At 62.7% G+C, this 19,847-nt stretch overlaps 1 protein-coding gene across 5 annotated transcripts in view; it reads right to left on the reverse strand.

The window, feature by feature from the left end:
• The window catches only part of SHC1 (SHC adaptor protein 1), a 30,903-nt gene that overhangs the window by 10,403 nt on the left and 653 nt on the right, over window positions 1–19,847 (reverse strand). Inside the window, exons 2-3 of one of the 5 annotated variants that reach the window (XM_050930064.1) lie at window positions 9,086–9,150; window positions 785–946 (exon numbers count right to left, since the gene is read on the reverse strand). In XM_050930064.1, the coding sequence (XP_050786021.1) occupies window positions 785–946; window positions 9,086–9,097 (174 nt within the window). In that variant the 5' untranslated portion in view covers window positions 9,098–9,150. The other 4 variants (XM_050930066.1, XM_050930065.1, XM_050930063.1 and 1 more) reach the window with 4 other exon arrangements.

Here is a 19,847-nt window from a genome sequence, read left to right on the forward strand (position 1 = left end):
ACACGGGCACCAGGGCCAATCAAGAGACTGGTGCCAATGCAAGCGAGGGAGCCTGGCAACACTTCTCCAAGGAGCAGCTGTGTGCTGGAGAGCTGCCTTGAGCTGACTGCCTCCTACAGCGCCCATCTGCATGGGCATCTGCCTGGAGGACTTGGAAGGCACGCTGATCCCAGCTGCCCCCACCCCGCCTACCACACCACTCCACTCGCAGCGGGTGTGGCAGCCGCTGGCCCAGGGGCTTAGAGACAACAGTGTGCCCCCGGGTGCCATCTGCGGCCCTCCGGAAGGGCGGGGGGCCAGCCAGCTGTGGCTGAGGTGCACGAAAGGGGAAGAAAACCCCACTGGGCACACAAAGGAAGCAGCTGTTTCCAGAGCAGCTCCCCTCCCAGCCCAAAGAGGAGGGGCCCCCAGCAGGCAGAGGTTTGGAGCCCTTGGGTGAAGGGCAGAGGTACTGGACTCCCCGAGCAGCAGCACTGCAGAGCCATGCAGGGCTGGGCGCTTGCGGGCTGCCCCCTCCATGCAGGCTATGACAGTGCCCAAGTTCAGAGACATGCCCTTCCTGGCCCTCCCTGTGCTCCCCCTGGACGGCAGTGCACAAAGTGGAAAGTGCCATCTGTGCCAGATCGGCAGGGCGAGCTCCCCACACACTGCCCTGCCCGGGGGCCTCTCTGCTGGGGCGGCAGGGGCGTGGAGCAGTGCCCCCTGCTGGGGGGCTAGGACAGCTGCTCAGGCAGGTGTGGTCACCTCCCTTCCCCACCCTGCCGAGGCGCCCCACTGCACTCACCCTGACGAGATAGGAGACACCAGGGCCCATGACCTTGTCGTCGGGGTGCAGCCAGCCACGGGTGGGCTTATTGACGAAGCTGCCGTGGCGGGTCCATTCGTCGCCCCCCAGTTGGCCACCTTCCACCCGCGTCTTCTTCCCACAGCTCAGCTTGTTCATATCCTGGGGACAGACAGCAACAGGCCCCACTGAATTGGGGCTGGAGGCACCCGCTGTAGCCAGCACTGCACCCGGCTCCTCGAGGCTCTCCGCCTCCTTCATGCCGACAGCCGAGAAGCCCCGCAGACTGAGCAGGTTGGCGGGGTAGGAGAGCTTCAGGCTGGCCATTTTGGGGAAGAAGGAGCACAGGGTGGTGGGGCTGTCCTCGGACTCCGACGAGAGCTCCCCGATGGGCAGCATGGGGCTGAGGGAGGACGACGACAGGGAGCCAGGCAGAGACTGCGTGGCGATGAGGGACTCCACTGGGGACCCCGGGGACCCCGCGCCGGCCACTGCCTCCTCCAGGGAGGAGACCGACTCGTTCCGGAGGTGGCTGTATTTACTCTTCTGCAGCAGATCCATGCTGGAGGGGCTCGGGCAGGCCAATGGCTCCGGAGCAGGGAGTGAGGTGGCAGCCCCCCAGAGAGGCAAGGAGCCTAGGGCAGCCAGCACCCTGCAGAGCAGGAACTCCAGAAACATGGGGCTAGGCCAGCGCCCATGCCAGCCCCACTCCAGCACAGCATGACTGCTGGCAGAGCCAGCCCCAGCGATCCCAGCACTGAGCCCCTAGCCAAAGGGTGAGCGTCACCAGGAGCAGGCAGGAGGGAGCAGCAGCGTCTGTTCACAGTCAAAGGTCATCTCCCCGCAACACACAGCCCTGGGTGCACCAGCGCTCCCCGGGTCCGACGAGCCAGGGGCTCCCACCTCGTTACAGCCAGTCAATAACAAGCAGCATGGTGAGGACAGGACAGGGAGGGACACGCCGGTGCAGCCAGCTGCAGAGCAACCCCTGGCCCCTGCCCGATCCCAGCTCAGCTGCAGAGAGGAAGCAGGCGAAGTCACTGGCGGCACCCGAGGGGGCCGTGTGCTCAGCAGCCCAGTGGGCGAGGCAGCCGGAGCCACAGGCTGAGCCCAGGCTGCTGCTCCTTCACCTGTCAGGAGATCCTCAAGCCGTGCTGCCCAGAGACCATTGTCCAGTCTAGCGCCTCGCACCCTGCCAGCACTCCCAGCCTGCTGCACCAGCCCAGCTCCCGTCACCAGCTAGCAGGAAATCAAAGGCATGAATATTTAAAGTCCGGAGACAAGGCAGCCACAGAGTGTGTTCCAGCCCAGCCTGGCTGCACTCCGGGCACCAGCCTGGAGCCGACGAGGCCCCCTCTGTGAGCTTGGCGGGGGTCCTGTGGGCAAGGAGAGATGTGGCTGGCGCACGTGTCCAGCCAGGGCCTGGGGCCCCAAAGCCGCAGAGAGGAGCAAGGCAGAGACCGAGCAGGGCCAGGTGCTGTGGATCCGGCCGGGCAGGACTCAGGAAGCTGGTGCGTTCAGCCGGCCTCGGCCAGAGGTTCCCCAGCTGCCAGGAGCTGGGGAGGGAGCTGCTGCAGCCGCTGCTAATTGCTGCTGCTTCCTGCGTGGAGCTGGCGCTAAGTGACTGCAGCTCCCGGGAGAAGAGAGGGGGCTCCTGCCAATCGGAAGGGCAGTGCTGACTCACAGCCTCTGCCCACAGCCTGTCAAGGGGAGCCTCGCTCGCTGGCTCCCTCCCGAAGGGGTGGGGTCGCAGGGAGCATCTAGAGCAGAAAATCAAGGTCACGGGCGTGGGGCGGAGCCAGAGCAGGGGGCTCTGCCTGCTGAGCACATGGGGGCAGCACAGACTGGAGGTGCCCTCTCTCTGCAGGGACCCGTGGGCTTGTGTGCCAGGTGGGGGCAGCACAGCTCCCCACGCTCAGCCCTTTCCCCCATCCGGCCCACCATCCCCGGGTGCCAGCAGGATGGGTAGAGCAGGGCCCCGCGGCACAGAGCAATGGGCTCCCCCAGCACCCCATTCCAAACTCCCCTTTCCGTGCTGTGCCCCAGACTCTGAGCCCCTCCTGCTGTGGGTGAAGAGAGCCTTCTCCTCTGCAGCGCCCGCCCCCCGCAGCAGCCGTTTGCAGACCCACCCACACACCGAACATGCCCCTGCCCTTCCCAAACCTCCCAGTCTCTCTGAGCACCGAGCATCTTCCAGCACTGCGGGTGCAGGGGGCAGCACACCGGGGCACGTGAGACCCTAACCCCATGTTCTCACGCCCTTTTCGTGTCACTTTCACCCAGGCCCAAGCCCCAGGGAGGGCAGCCCCCCCCCACCGCATGCTGCTGCAGCCAGCCCTGGACATGGCAGCACTGGGCTGAGGCCAGAGGCCTCCACGGCAGACTCAGGTTGGAGTTCGTACTAACTGAGGCGCGAGAGGGATACAATCAGCAACTTGCAAATCGGCAGCTCCCCACTGGGCCACAGACCCGTGTCTGGAGAACACGGAGCTCTCTAGCCCAGCAGCCCTCACTAGTGTTCAGAGTTAATGCCCAATTTAGGCCACAACACTCAGAGCTATTGTTTCAGGCTCCCTGCAGACTCAGGACAACAACTCTGCCTCAGTTCCATGCAAAACCCTTTGGCTGCTCTGCAGCCAGAAGGGCTGGAAACACAAGGGTTGGACTCCATAGCAAACCGTGCTGGGCACCAAAGACCCTGGCTCAGCACTGGACCCAACGCCCCTTCTGACCACTCTGGCTCTGAATGGAGGCTGAGAGGCCGGAGCTGAGCCCCGCAGGGCAGGTCGGGTATTCCTGGGCACTGCCACCCCTCAAAGCAGAAGCATGAGTAAAACACTCCCAGAGCCAGACACATCGCATGGGAGCTCCGGCTCCGAGCCACGGAGCAGCACCATCTCACCACGGCCACCCCCTCAGCCCAGGTGTCAGCGCCTGCCAGCTGCTGTGTGAACCCTGGCAGGCAGCCACGCGCAGCGAGGGAAATGGAAGGCTGGCCAAGGCTGGAAATAGCCTCCTGAGCGGAGCGTGACGCGTTGCAAAGGGACTGCTGCTAACTATAGCAGGGAGGCTCAGCTGGCCTCCAGGAACCACCAGCACCACAGGGGAGAGTCCTTGGGCGCAGCAGTGATACCCCTGTGTGCACCCCCCAGGGAGATCTCTGTGCATCCCCCACCCCACCCCAGGGCGATCTCCTGTGCACACACACCTCCTAGCAGGATTCACCAGTGCTCACCACAGCCTCTCGCACCAGGTCCCCTGCACAGTCCGTGATAGAGCAGAGCTCACCCTGGCCTGGGGCCCAGCAGCTCTGCACAGCCACTTGAAAGAAATGCAGGAAGCCTGGGGCCAGGAAGCAGCGACTCACCTACCCAGCATTTCCCTGAGCCAAGCCCTGTGCATTCCACCCCACAGCCTAGCCAGGCGGCATGCTCTTGGCAGGCAATGGAGGGGGCTCGTGCCCCCCAAAGGCCAGACAGCTGCGCACTGCCCTCTGCTGGAAGGGGCAAACAGCCAGCCAATGGAAATGGAGTCAAAGGTCACAGAGCATTTTCCAGGAGAGTCCAGGCGTCCCAGGCATCCTCTCCCCCAGTGAGCGCCCGGCCTCTTGTCTCCAGCCCTGCACCAAGGTGCTCTGCCCTACCTGCCTATCATGCCTTGGGATGGGGGGCTGGAGCCGTGCCCCACCACTCTGCCAGCGGCATCTGGTGCCTGGGGCAGAGCAGCCCCAGCAGCAGCGGGAGGGAGGAAGAGCTCTCCAGCACCTGAACCCCCTTGCTCTGCGCCTTTTCCACCCCCCCTTGAGCCAAGGGTCTGTTCCTTGCCCGCCCCACCTCCTTGGAGCAGCTTCCTACAGCATAGGGGCGAGGATCACAGCTGGCTGGAGTCACACACAGGAAGCAGCTGCCCTTGGGAGCAAGGAGTGAGGGGCAAAGGGAGCAGCTCAGGGCTTTGCCTTAACTCCTTCACTCCCAGACTGGGCCCAGCCCCAGAGCACAGGGGTGGGGGAGCAGGCACGGGCAGTGAGGGCTTGGTGTGGGGCTCCACCAACCGATCCCAAACAAGACTTGATCCTCTAACTCACTCCTGATCCGCAGGTTCCCCTGCTATCCCAGCCCGACTCCCCCAGCTCTGCCAGTGCCCCTCAATCCTGACCCGCAGCCCTGGGCTCCCCCCCTCACTCTGCCAGTAACACCTCAATCCTGACCCGCAGCCCCGGCTATCCCAGCCCTGGGCTCTCCCTCCCAGCTCTGTCAGTGCCCCTCAATCCCGACCCGCAGCACCGGCTATAGCAGCCCTGGGCTTCCCCCTCCAGCTTTGTCAGTGCCCCTCAATCCCGACCCACAGCCCTGGCTGTCACAGAGTCCCCAGGCGATGCTCTGGAACTGCTCCCCACAAAGCCAGGCAGGACTTTGGGGAGCCTCCTCTCCCTTGGAGTAGACTGTCTCCAGGGCAAGAAGCTCACACGGCTTCACCTCCTGGGTCTCTCCTTGGAGCATTCAGCATCCTCTGTCCCTCCGTGTGCTTGCCACAGTGAGTCCGCCCAGGCAGGCTCCTGGGGAAGCCACAGGGTCCTGCACCCTCACTTTGCAGTCAGACGTGACTCTCAGCCAGCCAGTAACACAGAGGTTTATTTAGATGACAGGAACACAGTCTCAAACAGGTCCTGCCGGTACAGACAACAGGATCCCCTTTAGTTAGGTCCATCTGGGGCCCACAGGGAGGCCACAGCCCCGTTGGGAAGCCCAAGCCCTGTCGGGGCCCCTCTCCATTTCCCAGCCAGCTCCAAACTGAAACACCCTCCAGCCTCTCACTCAGCCTCCCCCCAGCTCCTCCCCCAGCCTTTGTGTCCTTTGTCCAGTGTCCTGGGCAGAGGTGTCACCTGGCCTTCAACTCCCCTCCTGGTTCTCAGGTTACATGCTCAGGTATCCTCCCTTCCCCAAGGCCATCCCAGCACAACTCCCCTGCAACCTTCTCAGGTCAACACTCCCCACTCAGCATTCACAGACACAGCAAGAACATTCCCACTTCGTCATATGGGCTATCGCAGCCCCGGGCTCCCCACCACCAGCTCTGTCAGTGCCCCACAATCCTAACCCACAGCCCCTGCCAGCCCAGCTCTCTCAGTGCCCCTCACTGCTGCCCCATGTTCCCCCTGCTAGAACAGTCCTTGGTTTCCCAGACACGGAGCACAGGTTACACGGACCTGAGCCAAATTTCAGAGATTTAGCAAGAAGAACAAAGTGGAACTAGGATGCAGGGCCGGCTTTAGGAAGTGTGGGGCATAATTCGAACAGTTTCAATGGGGCCCTGGCAGGGAAGACAAAAAAAAAACAACACCAAGTTAAAAAACCACGTGGGGCTTGTACTCACCGGCCGGTGCTCCGAGTCTTCGGCGGCACTTCGGCGGGGGTCCTTCACTCGCTCCAAATCTTCGGCAGCACTGAAGGACCCGCCGCCGAAGTGCCGCCGAAGACCCAGAACAAGTAAAGGACCCACCGCAGAAGTGCTGCTGAAGACTCGGAGCGCCACCAGCTGAGTAAAAATTAAAAAGGCGCCTCTAGCTAGGGAAGAGATTCTCACTGGGCGCGGGGCCCTCTTAGGCGGGGGCCCGATTCGGGAGAATTGGTGGAATTGGCCTAAAGCCGGCCCTGCTAGGATGGGACTGGACAACTCACGTCACATGTGTCTTGGGCCAGGTGGAGCCACCCCAGGCGGGCACAGACGCTCTTTGGTCCCCAGAGTCCCATTTGCACAAGTGAGCCCCTCAGCAGAGACAAGCAGTCAAGCTGGGGCTCCACCAGGATTGGGAAGTATGCCCAACTCCTCCCAGCACAACCCCCAACGGACAGCTGGGTAAACCCCTCCCAGTCACCCGCCGCCCACTCAGGCAACAGAGGAGAAACCAGGTTAAAACACACGCCTGGCTGTGTCTGGACTGGCAGCCCCAGGAGCCCTGTCCCAGTTACATGCTCCCCACCCCGTGGGGCTGCCCGCCAGGCAGGACCAGCCAGGCTTTCCCATCTCTGCAACCCAGGACAGGGCATTGTTAGGCTCAAGGTTGCTGCAGGTGTAGCTCCCCAGGACACAACGGCTGCAGCAGACACCTCCCCAGGGCCAGCTGGTGGCTCTGCACCCCCCAGTGGGGCACCCCAGCCCTCGGGTGTAGTCCCCTGGGATGGAGAGCACGTGACACCTACAGCACTGCCTGTATGCGGGCCGGCAAGGCCCCCGTACCTGGGAGCGCCGGGGCTGGCAAGGACCCCACGCCAGGGAGCGCCGGGGCCGGCTGAAGACAGGTCTGGGAAGTAGCCCAGGCCAGAAGGGGAGTCTGCAGCCCGTGTGTGGCAGAGCCATTAGCAAGGTTTAACTGGTTGGCACGGCAGTGGGGGGGGGGGGCAGTTCAAGAGGGCAGGGAGCCCATGGCTAAGAAGGGATTAAGTCAGAGCCCCACGGGAGCCCTGGATGCTGCAGGGAGATGGAGGAGGCAGAGCTGCTCTCTCCCAGCCCTGGGATGATGCAGGGACAAGACCTGGCGGATGGGGAGCCAGGGCCCTTGGAGAGCCAGACCCCGAGCCCTGCTCAGGTCCCTGAGCACTGGGAAAGCAGGTGGGCCAGGAGCCTGGGCTAGAGAGACACCTGGTCTCACCCATCCTGTCAACAACTGTGGCCACGGGAGACCTAACTCTTCTTCAGCCGCCAGTGCACAGGAAGCCCCCTCCCCACCAGGCCCAGCAGTCCCAGGGAGCCATCGCCTGTGCAGGGAGCAGTATGGGGCCAGGAGAGGAGAAGCCAGCCCCAGGGCTCTGGGGGCTCACTGTGGGACAAGGCCCATGCTTTCCAGCCACCCTGCTGCGCTCCTGGCAAAGGCCAGACACCAGGGCCCATGCAGCGCTGCCCAGCCAGGCGTCGTGGTGCAGGGACCCAGGAGGAGAAAGAGTGCGACCCAGCAGCTAGGCACAGTACGTGCTCTCTGGCTGGTGGACTCCAGCAGAATCCAGCCCCTGTCCCAGGGCTGAGCGCGCTGGCTCCAGCCCTGCAGGACCCCATTTCCGGAGAGCTGGTGGGGAAAACAAACGCTGCGGACAGACCTCCCCCACAGCCAGTGAGCAGCCCGAGAGATATCGGGAGACTCCTCCAGCTCTGCCAGACATTCTGAGGAGCAGAACTCACAGGGCCAGGGCCCCTCAGGCCCATGTTGGAAGACTCTCAACTCCTTCTCTGGGTCAGCGGCACACAGTGGCTCTGCCTGAGCCTCTCCTGCAGGGTCCAGCACCCGACGCCCTCCCAGGCAATGCGAACCCGGGAGCTGAGACAGAGTTTTGGAGCAGGTGAGCAGCTTGGGAGGAGACTCAAGCAGAGCCATGCGCGCACACCCTGACGCACAGAGACAGTCTGTGCGAGTTCAGGAGACGCTGCACCAATTCACATCTCCTGGGCCCTTCCTCCCCGCCCTCAGTGACGTGCCCGGAGACACGGCTACTCGTGTGGAAGCCGTTTGTTCTCACCAGAGCTGACACAAGGTCTCTTGGACAGGCCAGGACCCCCGGCTCCAAGGCAGGGGTGCCCTGCAGACCCTGCGTTCCTCCCACTGCCCTCTTTGGGCCTGCTCAGCCCAGCAGGGCCAAACAAGCGTGACACGACGTGCTCAGCTCCAGGATTGTGTGGCAGGGGGCCAGTGATTTCGTTCCACGCGCCAGGAACGGCACTTACGCCGCCCTCCCAAAGGCCTGGCCTGGTGCTCTGGAGATCCCCTGGCAGACGGCGATCCCGACGTGCAGCCACATGACAGGCTGCGGACATGCGGCTCAGGAAATGCACCAGAGAAGGGAGACGTGCAGAAGGCTCCCCAGGAAGGCGGGCAGATGTTCGGCGAGGTTCGGCCAGTGGCAGGTCCTTTCCCAAGCGGCACAGCAGAGGCACTGGTGACACTGCTACCAGATCCCAGGGGGTGACAGAATCTGTGTCCCAGATCCCATGCGCACGCCAGCCCTCTCTCCCTCTTGTACACACAGGCTCCCTGCAACTCTCTGCGACAGCAGGAGCCGTGCATGCAACGGCTCTTCACCACCAAGCGGACAGAAAATTGTGGGACCCCCAGGAGTCACATTCATGGCCCCCTTTGGGGTCATGACCCCACGGTTGGGCACAGCTGCTCAGTGAGAAACACACCAGAGCCCAGAGAGAAGGCGCAGGAGTGGGCCAGCGGGAACCAGCGGGTCCGAGCGAGAGAAGGAAAGCCTGGTCCATCACCAAAGCCGCCTACCCACCACCACAGGCCCCGAGAGCCGCTGGCCTTACCACGTACTCCATCTGCGCCGCACACGGGGAGCAGAGCTGCAGAGCCCTTCTGCGTGGAGTCCAACCTGCAGTTCAGCGACAAACAGGGCGTTAGCCGGCCTGGCCCAGCCCAGCCCTTGAGGAGGCTGCTGTGCACTCAGCACTGATGGGACGAAGCAAACCACTAGCCACAGCTCTTGAAGACACCCCACCACCGTAGCAGCCTCTTCCCCCGCTGACTCGCTTCTTGGCTCCATCCAAGCCAGGCCTGCCCCAGGAGATCACTATGAGCTGGGGAGGAGACGGCCTCTGGCCGCTGGGGATCGTTTGGGGAGCCCCTGGCACTGGGTCCTCGTTTGGATCCCTGCTTGCCTGGCACCCGCTTCCCCTGAGGAGGCCTAGCAGACAAGTGCGGAAAGTTTGGGGTCTCAGCCAAGGTGGCTTGATCTGCCAAGAGATGCTGAGCCCTGGCGCAGCCGGTGTGCAGTGGGGAGGTGAAGGGACACCTGGGAACGCAGTTTGCCACATACACATCCAGCCAGCCCACAGGAATCTCCCTTATAGGAGCAGCAAACCCAGTGAGCCACCGAGACGACGTTGGAAGCCCATATACTTGTGCAGCAGCCCAAGAGGCAGCAGACCAGAGCAAACGAGCCCAGGGGCCTGCCCGCCTCCAGACAGAACCTTCAGTGACACCGCAGCCAGTGGGCCAGACTGACACGCCCTGCAAAGAGGGGCTGGGCTCTCATCCCCACAGCCAGGGAGAGCCAAAAGCCTCCAGCCAGGAAGGCAGCAAAGCAGAGGGGGCCCGTGGCCGAGTCCCAGTAAACATCCAGGGCTGCACCAAGTCCCAGCCCCCTCCCAGCCCATGCACCATGGGGTGTCCCCAAGTGAGCTGCCCAGGCTGCTCTTGGGACTGCCCAGGACACTGTGCAGCCTTTGCCAGGTTAGTGCCCCCCCCGGGGGCGGCCCACAGCACCATACAGAGCCCGTGGGTGGGGATGGTGCACTCACCTCCCGAGGACACCGCCCCTGCAGGCCCAGCCACTCCTCAGTCTGGGGAAGCAGCATTCGCAGCCCAGCCGTTGCCTGACTCCTGCCCAGAGCAGCGCCCAGCAGAGGCTGGGGGGGTAGGAGGGAGGCCAGGGAAGGGGAGGAGGTTCCAGGCCCAAGGAGAGCATGGCAAGGACAGTGGGCACAGCTCCTTCCATGGCCCAGAACACCCTGCTCAGCTCCCAGGCCCGCCCCTCCTCCCTTTGGCCCAGGAAACCGCCCTCCAAACACAGCAGGGAAACAAACCCAATTTATTTCCTGGTAGCTACTGGGCCCTGTGACGAACTGGGAAAGTTCTTAATGTTTTCTCTGAGTACTGTGTTGGTGCCTCAGTGTCCCCTGTGCAGTTCTTAAGTATCTGGCAAAGCAAAGGGCCAGTGCACCTAAATGCCTGGCACTCTGTCTCCTAGTAACTAATGGCCTGGGCCCCTCCTCTGCAAAGGTGCCAACTGAAGGTGTTGGAGACTAAGAGATCAGGTGACCTCCTGGCCCGGGAAAGGGGCTGAGCAGAGAGGAGGGGCTGGGAGGGGTTGTTAGTCTGGAGCTGGCTCAGGGCAGACGTGGGGGTCTGGCTCACTGCCCCCCAGAATGGACCCGGCTGAGGGGTCCGGTTCGTTGTATCTACAAGCTCTGTTTTAGACCCTGTTCCTGTCATCGAATAAACCTCTGTTTTACTGGCTGGCTAAGAGTCATGTCTGACTGCGAAGTGGGGGTGCAGGACCCGGTGGCTTCCCCAGGACCCCGCTGAGGCGGGCTCGCTGTGGGAAGCGCACGGAGGGGCAGAGGATGCTGAATGCTCCAAGGAGAGACCCAGGAGGTGAAGACGTGTGAACTTCTTGCCCTGAACAAGTCTGCTCCAGGGGAGAGGAGGCTCCCCAAAGTCCTGCCTGGCTTTGTGGGGAGCTGTTCCAGAGCATCGCCCGGTGACTCCGTGACAACTGGTGGCAGCGGCGGGACGTACTGCACCCTGTGAATGGCGCTGCTTGCAGTAAGTGACTGGGGAGCAGTAAAACAGAGGAGGGATAATGAGGACCAGGCGTGCTGAAGGCTCAGAGAGGGACGGTTTCAGGGGGCAGTTAACCTCTGGGAGTGTGTGACCAGCGAGAAGGACTGTTGGAGTAATGGGGTCCCCCTGAGGACTGCAGCGAGCAGTCTCAGGGGCGGAGGAGCTTGCCGCTCGACCCTGGGAGAGAGAAGGATTTTTGCGTAACAGGGTTCCCCTAGGGATTGCAGGAGCAGTCCCAGGGGCGGAGGAGTCTGCAGCTCGACCCTGGCAAAGAGGTGGTGATCACGAGAAGGGCTGGCACACCAGGGGTTCTTCCTGGAAACCATGGGGGAGCCAAGAGCACACAGGCCTGTGAGTCCAGAGCCACTTGGGAACGGTGAAGTGATGGCCTATCACCATCTCCTTGAGAAGGACATTGTGATCCTGTGCACAGGGGACGTTCACCAAGGCACAGTTAATCGTGCAGTTGGAGGAGGAGGACCGCTCTGAGGAGCAGATTCCTGGCCCAGATGAGGCTACAAGAGGATCTGAGAGCAGCTGGAGCATCAGCCAGGCATCCCCAGGAGTCTGGTCCCCAACCATACGAGGGTCTTCACGATCAGGTTCCCCATCAGGGGATCGGAGACGGATGGGATGGGAGCAGAGCCCGAGAGAGCGAGAGGACCATGAGAGAAAGCAAGAGCCCGAGGAAAAGCTGCAGGAGAAGCAGCAGCAGCATGGACTGGCAATAGTGGAGCAAAGACATAGGGGGCTGCCCAGGGGTCAGTGGGAAAACATGCCTGCGGGGGCAAGACCCTGGGACAGAGAGAACTGTGGTGGTGCAGCCCCAGATGCTGAGGGACTGTGGGACCTGGGTGAAGTTCCCTGGGGTGAAGCCCCTTGCCCTGCCTATGGCCCAGATCCCTGTGCAGTCGCAGGAGGGGTCAGGCTGGCTGGTAGTTGGGGTTCTCCAGGATGTCGGCTGGGAGGCCCTGTTGGGGGGTGACTGTCTCCCCATGGGACAGGATCCAGGCCCCGCTCCTGTAACGGCCAATGTTTTAAATTCAAATCCAGGGAACCAATTGGCTAGGATGGAAATGGTCAGTGAAAATGCAAATAACCTGGCTGGCAGGGGGGAGGGGCTGCTGGGCTCAGGATACCTGCCTACCTATAACGAGCCCCCTGGGGCTGAGTGGGAGGGAGAGATGCTCCCCGCCCCCCTGCACACCAGAGAGGGGGCTCACGCTGGCTCTGATGCTGTGACCAGAACAGAGAGCTCGCTGCCTGCCCCCACTGGGACAGCAAGGGCAGCGCTGAGCACGGGGGGAGCTGAGACCCCAGCTGAGTGGGGGGACACCCGGGCAGGGCAGGTCAGCTGCCAAACAGGTTTGCCTGGTCCAGACATGCTGCTGGGAAGAGATTACACAGCAGGGAGGGAGCTACCAGGGACAGGGCTCAGGGGGGCTGTGACCCCAGGCCCAGCCAGCGAGAGGGAGCAGGTCCCACTCCCTGCCCCAGCTGCCGAATCCCAGACTGAGCTGCAGAAGGATCCCTCCTTGGAGAAGCTGAGGAAACTTGCTGGCCACAGCGCTGCAAACCCCCTTGGGGAAGGCTGCAGGGACAAAGTCCTGCAGGAGGAGGGATTCCTGTACTGGGAATGGGCTCCCCAAGGGGAAGTAGAACTGGGGGGAATCGGGAGGCAGCTGGTGGTGCTCCAGGAATCCACAGGGCTCTTCCCATTTGAGCTGCTGGATGGGAGGAGAGTGAGGGGACCCCTGGACCTGAAGAGGGAGGATTGGATGGAGAAGGGGGAAGACCCCCGGGGGGATCTCTTCCCTGAGGTGGGAGCCAATCTCCCCATCAGGTGTTCCCCATTAAGAGTCACTGGGAAAGCAGCCCAGAGTGCTGGGAGAAGACCCATCCCAGTTTGAACCGCAGGGGTACTGGGGTGGCAAAGGGTGTGGGCTGCACAAACCTTCCCACATGCGGCCTGCAAGTGCCATCAAGCACACCCGACCTAAGGGAGGGCGTGAGACTGGACTGCCCTGGTGTAACTCACACCAAGGAATGGGAGAGATGCTGGGGCATTCATGGGAAAGTTGGTGGGTTCGAACTTCCCCAGGTCACTGGCTGAAGTGACCTCGCTCAGTTCGGTCTCGAAGGGGGGAGAGATGTGACGAACTGGGAAAGTTCTTAATGTTTTCTCTGAGTACTGTGTTGGTGCCTCAGTGTCCCCTGTGCAGTTCTTAAGTATCTGGCAAAGCAAAGGGCCAGTGCACCTAAATGCCTGGCACTCTGTCTCCTAGTAACTAATGGCCTGGGCCCCTCCTCTGCAAAGGTGCCAACTGAAGGTGTTGGAGACTAAGAGATCAGGTGACCTCCTGGCCCGGGAAAGGGGCTGAGCAGAGAGGAGGGGCTGGGAGGGGTTGTTAGTCTGGAGCTGGCTCAGGGCAGACGTGGGGGTCTGGCTCACTGCCCCCCAGAATGGACCCGGCTGAGGGGTCCGGTTCGTTGTATCTACAAGCTCTGTTTTAGACCCTGTTCCTGTCATCGAATAAACCTCTGTTTTACTGGCTGGCTAAGAGTCATGTCTGACTGCGAAGTGGGGGTGCAGGACCCGGTGGCTTCCCCAGGACCCCGCTGAGGCGGGCTCGCTGTGGGAAGCGCACGGAGGGGCAGAGGATGCTGAATGCTCCAAGGAGAGACCCAGGAGGTGAAGACGTGTGAACTTCTTGCCCTGAACAAGTCTGCTCCAGGGGAGAGGAGGCTCCCCAAAGTCCTGCCTGGCTTTGTGGGGAGCTGTTCCAGAGCATCGCCCGGTGACTCCGTGACAGGCCCTTCTCTTGGGCCTGCAATCCCAGCCCCACCGGCGCTAACCTGATCAGCCCAGGCGGATGTTGGCCAGACTGGGCAGGGCACAGCAGCATGTCCCTAGGCCGGTTACTGATGGCCAAGGGAACTACCAACCAAGTCCTGCAGTGCAAAGGCCCTGATTAGTGACAGACGGGAGAAGGGGGGGGCTGGGAGCAGGCAGCAGGTACAAGGGGGGTGCTCCCTCCAAGCTGGGCTAAACACACACACCCTTGCTGCGGTGGGATTTGGGGGAGGGTGGTGCATGCTTAGCTGGCACGCTGGGCCCGGCTTGCCCCGGTCAGAGGCACATTCCCAGTCCCCAGTGACACCTGCTTAATGCAGCTGGCACCTAGAGGCATCGAGACAACAGGGTTAGGGGGAAACAAAATGCAGCTTCACTGGCATTGACGTTATGGCCCCTCGGACAGGCTGAAGTCAGACCCCCCCCAGGGCCAGGCGCAGCCAGAGACATGCCCCCTCCACCCCCCTGGGGCCGGGTGCAGCCCAAGACAAGCCCCCACCCTTGGGGCCGGGCGTGGCCCGTCTGCAGCAAAGATGGCCCCTTGGTCCCTAGAGATGGGCTAGACAAGGGACGACCCCCAGGGGCCTCACAGAGCCACGGACAGGCCAGCTGGGAGTAGATGTCACTTGCCCTTTGACCCTGCGTCCAAGGATAACATCCCATCAGCATGAGCCACTGCGAGAAGTTCACAGCTAGATGAGCCTTCGGCGGGGCTGGGGGGGCGTTCAGCTCCGCTCCAGGGCACCCCAGGACCCAGTTAAAGGACTGGGACTCCCTGCCAAGGTGAGCTGTCACACAAAGCACACGGGGAAACACGGCCCAGAGGGAGGGGAGATGGCAGCACAGCCACTGCCAGGGTGGGACATGGGAGCCTGGGAGCCCACAAGATACCCCAGAGGTGCTGGAACAAGGCAATGCCCAGGTAGCCCCCAGGGGCTCTCGGACAAGACCAGCCAAAGGCCCCTTCACGCAGGAAAAAAAACCCTTCCTTCCCCAGGGCTACAAGAGCTAAAGGCAGCTGAGGGTAAACCCCAATCAATCAGAGCTGGCAGCATAAAGTCAGGGACCACTGGTGCCACCACCCCTCCCCCAAACACCATGTCTGACTCCCTGTCCCCAGCTGCCCCTGGAGCTGGCCTGAGCCCAATCCCAGACATGGGGCATGCAGGGCAGGTGCCAAGCAGCAGTTTGGCCAGAGGCTGGTGTGGTCTCTCCCCTGAGCCTTCTAGACAGGAAGCTCTTGGGGTCTACTGAGCATCCCTCACGGTGTGGGCGCTGGGGCAGCCCCCAGCATGCAGCCCTGGGCACACACAATGCCAAGCCATTTGGGGGGCCTGCAAAGCCAAGCGCCTCCTACGAGGCAGGAGAAATCCGCTTTCAAAGCCTGCGTCCCCGAGGTTATTTCAGTCCCTTTCTTCTGCTCACAATGGCAGAGACAGCGAAAGAGTTTTTCCCATCCAGGGCTGGATCCAGGCTCTGGCTGGCCCAAGTGAACCAAAGCCACACTCTTTGCAGGGCAGAGCTACCTCTCCCCACTCACATCCTCCCTGTGAGCCAGAGGATTAGCACACTGGACATGGAGCATGATATGCCCTGGAGCCTGAGGCTCACATCCGTTCTACCAAGCTATGAGCCCCAGCTGGGCCCACCTGGTTCCATCAGAGCATTCAGCCTGCTGGGGCCATGAAGATTCACAACACAGGAGGCTTCTCTGCACCCTACATCTCATTTCCTATCAGCTGTTTCCTGACTCAGCATTTCTGTGCAGGGGCGGGAGCATGGGCTGCCTGGGTCTGAGCAGAGCAGAGCAGCACCTGGCACGCAGGCTGGCTGGGCAGCTGCCATGCAGCATGGCGAGGGCAGGGGAGTCATGCCAGCAGCAGGCTCAACTAGTGGTTATTTCCCAGGAGCCTCACTCAGATAGGGCCCTGCGACTAGAGAGGCCCAGATTATATTCCTTGCCCACAGGGGAAGAGTTCAGACATAAATAAATAAGCAGCCATTAGGGCTTAGGCAGCCAGCAATAAATCACGTGGCAAAGCTGCCAGGCACAACACGGGCAAGGCAGCGAAACATCAGCAGCTTTGCCAGCAGAGCCCGGTGCCATTAAAGTGACGCTCACCCCATGTCACTTCAGGGAACACTCCAAGCTACAAACACAGCAGCAACTAGCAGGATCCCAAGCCAGGACAGAGCACGGCACAGAACCACAGCCGGGCTCAGGTTGGAGGCTGTTGTGCACTGGAGGAGGAGCACAGATGGGCAGAGAAGCATGAGGGAGCGTTGGGCTTTTGGAGTATTCCTGCTCACTGCAGCTTCTGATGCCAAGACCTCAGGAAAGTTCTTAAAATACATCCGGGGGGGGGGGGGGCTCTGCGAGGCTGGGACACAAAGGCAGCAATTTAGGTGTTAATCCAAGTCCCTAGCAACAGAACCAGTGACTAATCCTACCCACCCGAACTCCTACCGCACACTGTAATTTACCAACATGAGCTACAAAACCCAAAGTTTAAACACCACTCATAGTCTGACAGCAAACCACAAGAAGCAGGAAATTCACAGGCCGGGTGAGAACCCAGGCTGTGTTTATGCAACACGGCTGGGCTCGGTGGTGAGAGAATGCTGCACTTGCACCCTGAACTTGGCATTTCTGCACTGGCCTCAACTGCGCTGGTTCAGTTGCCTCTCAGGGGGAAGAGTCGAGCCTGTGAAATATACACCCAACAAGCGACAGCCCAGCACAGAGTCTACGCCCTTTGTTTACAGTAGCGTCTATCACAGCAGGAGGAGTCGATCATTCTCTTTTGGTGCACAAGGACCTAGTGCCTGAAGGGCCCTGGGCAACAGATGAGCCAGACCGTGCCAAAGGCGACGCAGCCTGATCAACGGCAGGCCAGACGTGACTCCCAAACCCTCCGCCCTCCACAGGAGACAAATGTTCCAAGGTCTTGCTGGGACCGGCGAGCATTCCACACAGCTGCCCCGCCCACAGGGGCAGCAGCTGCAAGCCCCCCACGGTCAGACAGTCAAATCCCCCCCTGACCTGCCCCCTGCCACGTCATGGCATAGAACGCACAGCTGCTGCTTGGGCAACCCCTTGGAGCCCCTTTGGGATCACGGGCTCTCAAGCGAGCTTCATTTGCTCATACTAACACTGGCCAACTCTGCACAAGGAGCGGGCGCAAGCCAGCGCTGCGCAGGGACCGGCGTGATCCGCCTGGCACAGCTATCTGCAGTATTCGGCTTTCCAAAGCACCAGTGCCCAGTTCCCAGGGCCACGAACCTGCCCAAGCCACTGCTGAGACCTTTCCAAACAGCTCCCAAACTCAGTCAAAGCTCTGCAGATGAGTGCCACGTGTCTGCTCCTCCCAGGGCCAGGTGATGAGCCGAGGGATTTACCACCCAGATTCCCGCCCAGACACGTTACCCTATGCCCCCAAGAGCAAACCAGAGCTACTCGGTTTGCCAGCCCAAGCAGGGAGACACAGCCTCACAGGCTGGGACCAGGAGAGGCTGCCGGGAAGCAACAGGAAATGAAGAAACACCAGGAATGTTTCCAACCGGGGGAGGAAGGTGAAATCACAGCTGGACAAAGGTTACCAGGGATGTAAACACCAAGCTGGGCCCACAGCCCCCACTTCCTGTGGGAAGGGGGCGTGTGGTGGGGGGCAGCCAAAGGAAGCCACACTGGAGGCACAGTCACAGCTTCCCATGCTTTGGCTCCACTGCACCCAGGCTGGGACTAAAGAGCAATACAGCCCTGTGACCCACATGGGGAAAGGAGCAACTTGCCCCCACACCCCATCCCAATTGTCTACGCCAAGTGGAACCTGGAGCAGCCAGCAGTGGCCTGTACCCACACCTCCTGTTCACGGAGCCAGCCGGGCTGCCCTGGCAGTCACCCCACAGGGATGGAGGCTAAAAGCGAGGTGGCCACAGGTGTCCTGCTGGGGCCCAACTAGCCCTGGTCTGAGGCACTGGGAACCTGGCCCCACCCTGCCAGTGGCCCTTGCTTACTCACCATCTGCTCTGTGATACACAGGGGAAAGTACAAGCACCCAGAGGCTCCCTGCCACTGGCAGGTAACCACCCAGCTCAGGGTGCCCCACAGGGACGTCTCACGGCCCCTGTAGACTTTAACTGTCCACCAAGGAGCGAAAGGCCCCCGGGGGACCTAGTGCAGGCTCAGCAACAGTAACTGGCCCACGGCTGGCACCATCTATACCCATGAATGCAGCCACACCCCGGCCGCGGGGGTGACAGAGAACAGGCAGAGAGGGGCACTGGGGTGGGCAAAGAGCGAGCAAGGGGGCTGCCAATGGGGGAAAGAGGACCCTGGGGGATAGGCCATGAGAGGAGAGGCACGAGTGGGGGAGACGCAGGATTCTGGGGGGCACCAGAGCCATGGGGTTTGTCACATCTGGGGAGCCTGGTGGGCAACAGGGGAGTCATGGGGAGCCAGTAGGGAGTTGAGCCCCTGGAGTGCAGGGGACACCACAGGAAGTGGGGCGGGGTGGGGGAAAGGGGATCAGGCCCAGGACAGGATCGGGGCAGGAGATTAGGGGGACCATGTGGGGGGGGGCGATCAGGCCAGGGGGATTGCAGAGCGGGGGATCAGGCGAGGGGCAGGACTGGTCCGGGGGGGTGGGCAGGCCTGAGGGGGATCAGGCTGGGGGGCTGAGGGGACCAGGCCTGGGGGGGGGGATTGGGCCGGGGCAGGACTGGTTGGGGGGACCAGGCCTGGGGGGGATCGGGCCAGGAGCAGGACTGGTCCGGGGAGGGGGGAGGTTTTGGGGGAGATTGCAGGACAGGAGATTGGATACGGGGCAGGACCGGTCGGGGGGGGGGGGCAAACCTGGGGGTGGCCCGGCAGGAGGGTTGAAGGCTCCAGGCTGGGGGCGGGGGGATCGGGCTGGGGGGTTGTGGGGCAAGAGATCGGACCCGGGGCAGGACTGGTTAGGGGGAACCAGGCCTGGGGGGGGATCAGGCTAGGGGATTGCAGGGCAGGAGATCGGACCCGGGGCAGGACTGATGGGGGGGGGCACCCCTGGGGGTGGCCGGGCAGGAGGGTTGGGGGCTCCAGGCCTGGGGGGGATTGGGCTGGGGGGACCAGGCCTGGGGGGTAGATCAGGCCAGGGGGACCACGCCTGGGAGGGAGATCGGGCCGGGGACAGGACAGGTGCGGGGGAGGGAGGCCTGTGGGGGATCGGGCCAGGGAGAGGACCGGTCCGAGGGGGGGGAGGCCTGGGGGAGGATCGGGCCAGGGAGAGGACCGGTCCGAGGGGGGGGAGGCCTGGGGGAGGATCGGGCCAGGGAGAGGACCGGTCCGAGGGGGGGGAGGCCTGGGGGAGGATCGGGCCAGGGAGAGGACCGGTCCGGGGGGACCGGACCTGAGGGGGATCGGGCCAGAGATAGGACCGGTACGGGTGGGAGAGGTCTGGGGGAGGGATCGGGCCAGGGAGTTGCGGGGCGGGAGATCAGGCCAAGGGCAGGACCGGTCCGGGGGCGAGGGTCGGGCCAGGGGCAGGACCGGTCCGGGGGGGTGGGAGGTCTGGAGGGGATTGGGCTGGGGGGTTGCAGGGCGGGATATCGGGCCCGGGGCAGGACCGGTCGGGGAGGGGGGCACACCTGGGGTTGGCCGGGTAGGAGGGTTGAGGGCTCCAGGCCAAGGGGGGGGATCGGGCCCGGGGGACCAGACCTTGGGGGGATCGGGCCCGGGGCAGGACCGGTCGGGGGAGAGATCGGGCCGGGGGGACCAGACCTGGGGGGGATCGGGCCGGGGGGGGGATCGGGGGGAGCGGGCCGGGGGGGGATCGGGCCGGGGCAGGACTGGGGGGAGCCAGGCCGGGGGTCGGGGCGGGGGATCGGGC

This window comes from Gopherus flavomarginatus, chromosome 20, assembly GCF_025201925.1.
Source record: "Gopherus flavomarginatus isolate rGopFla2 chromosome 20, rGopFla2.mat.asm, whole genome shotgun sequence".
NCBI classification, from domain to species: domain Eukaryota; kingdom Metazoa; phylum Chordata; order Testudines; family Testudinidae; genus Gopherus; species Gopherus flavomarginatus.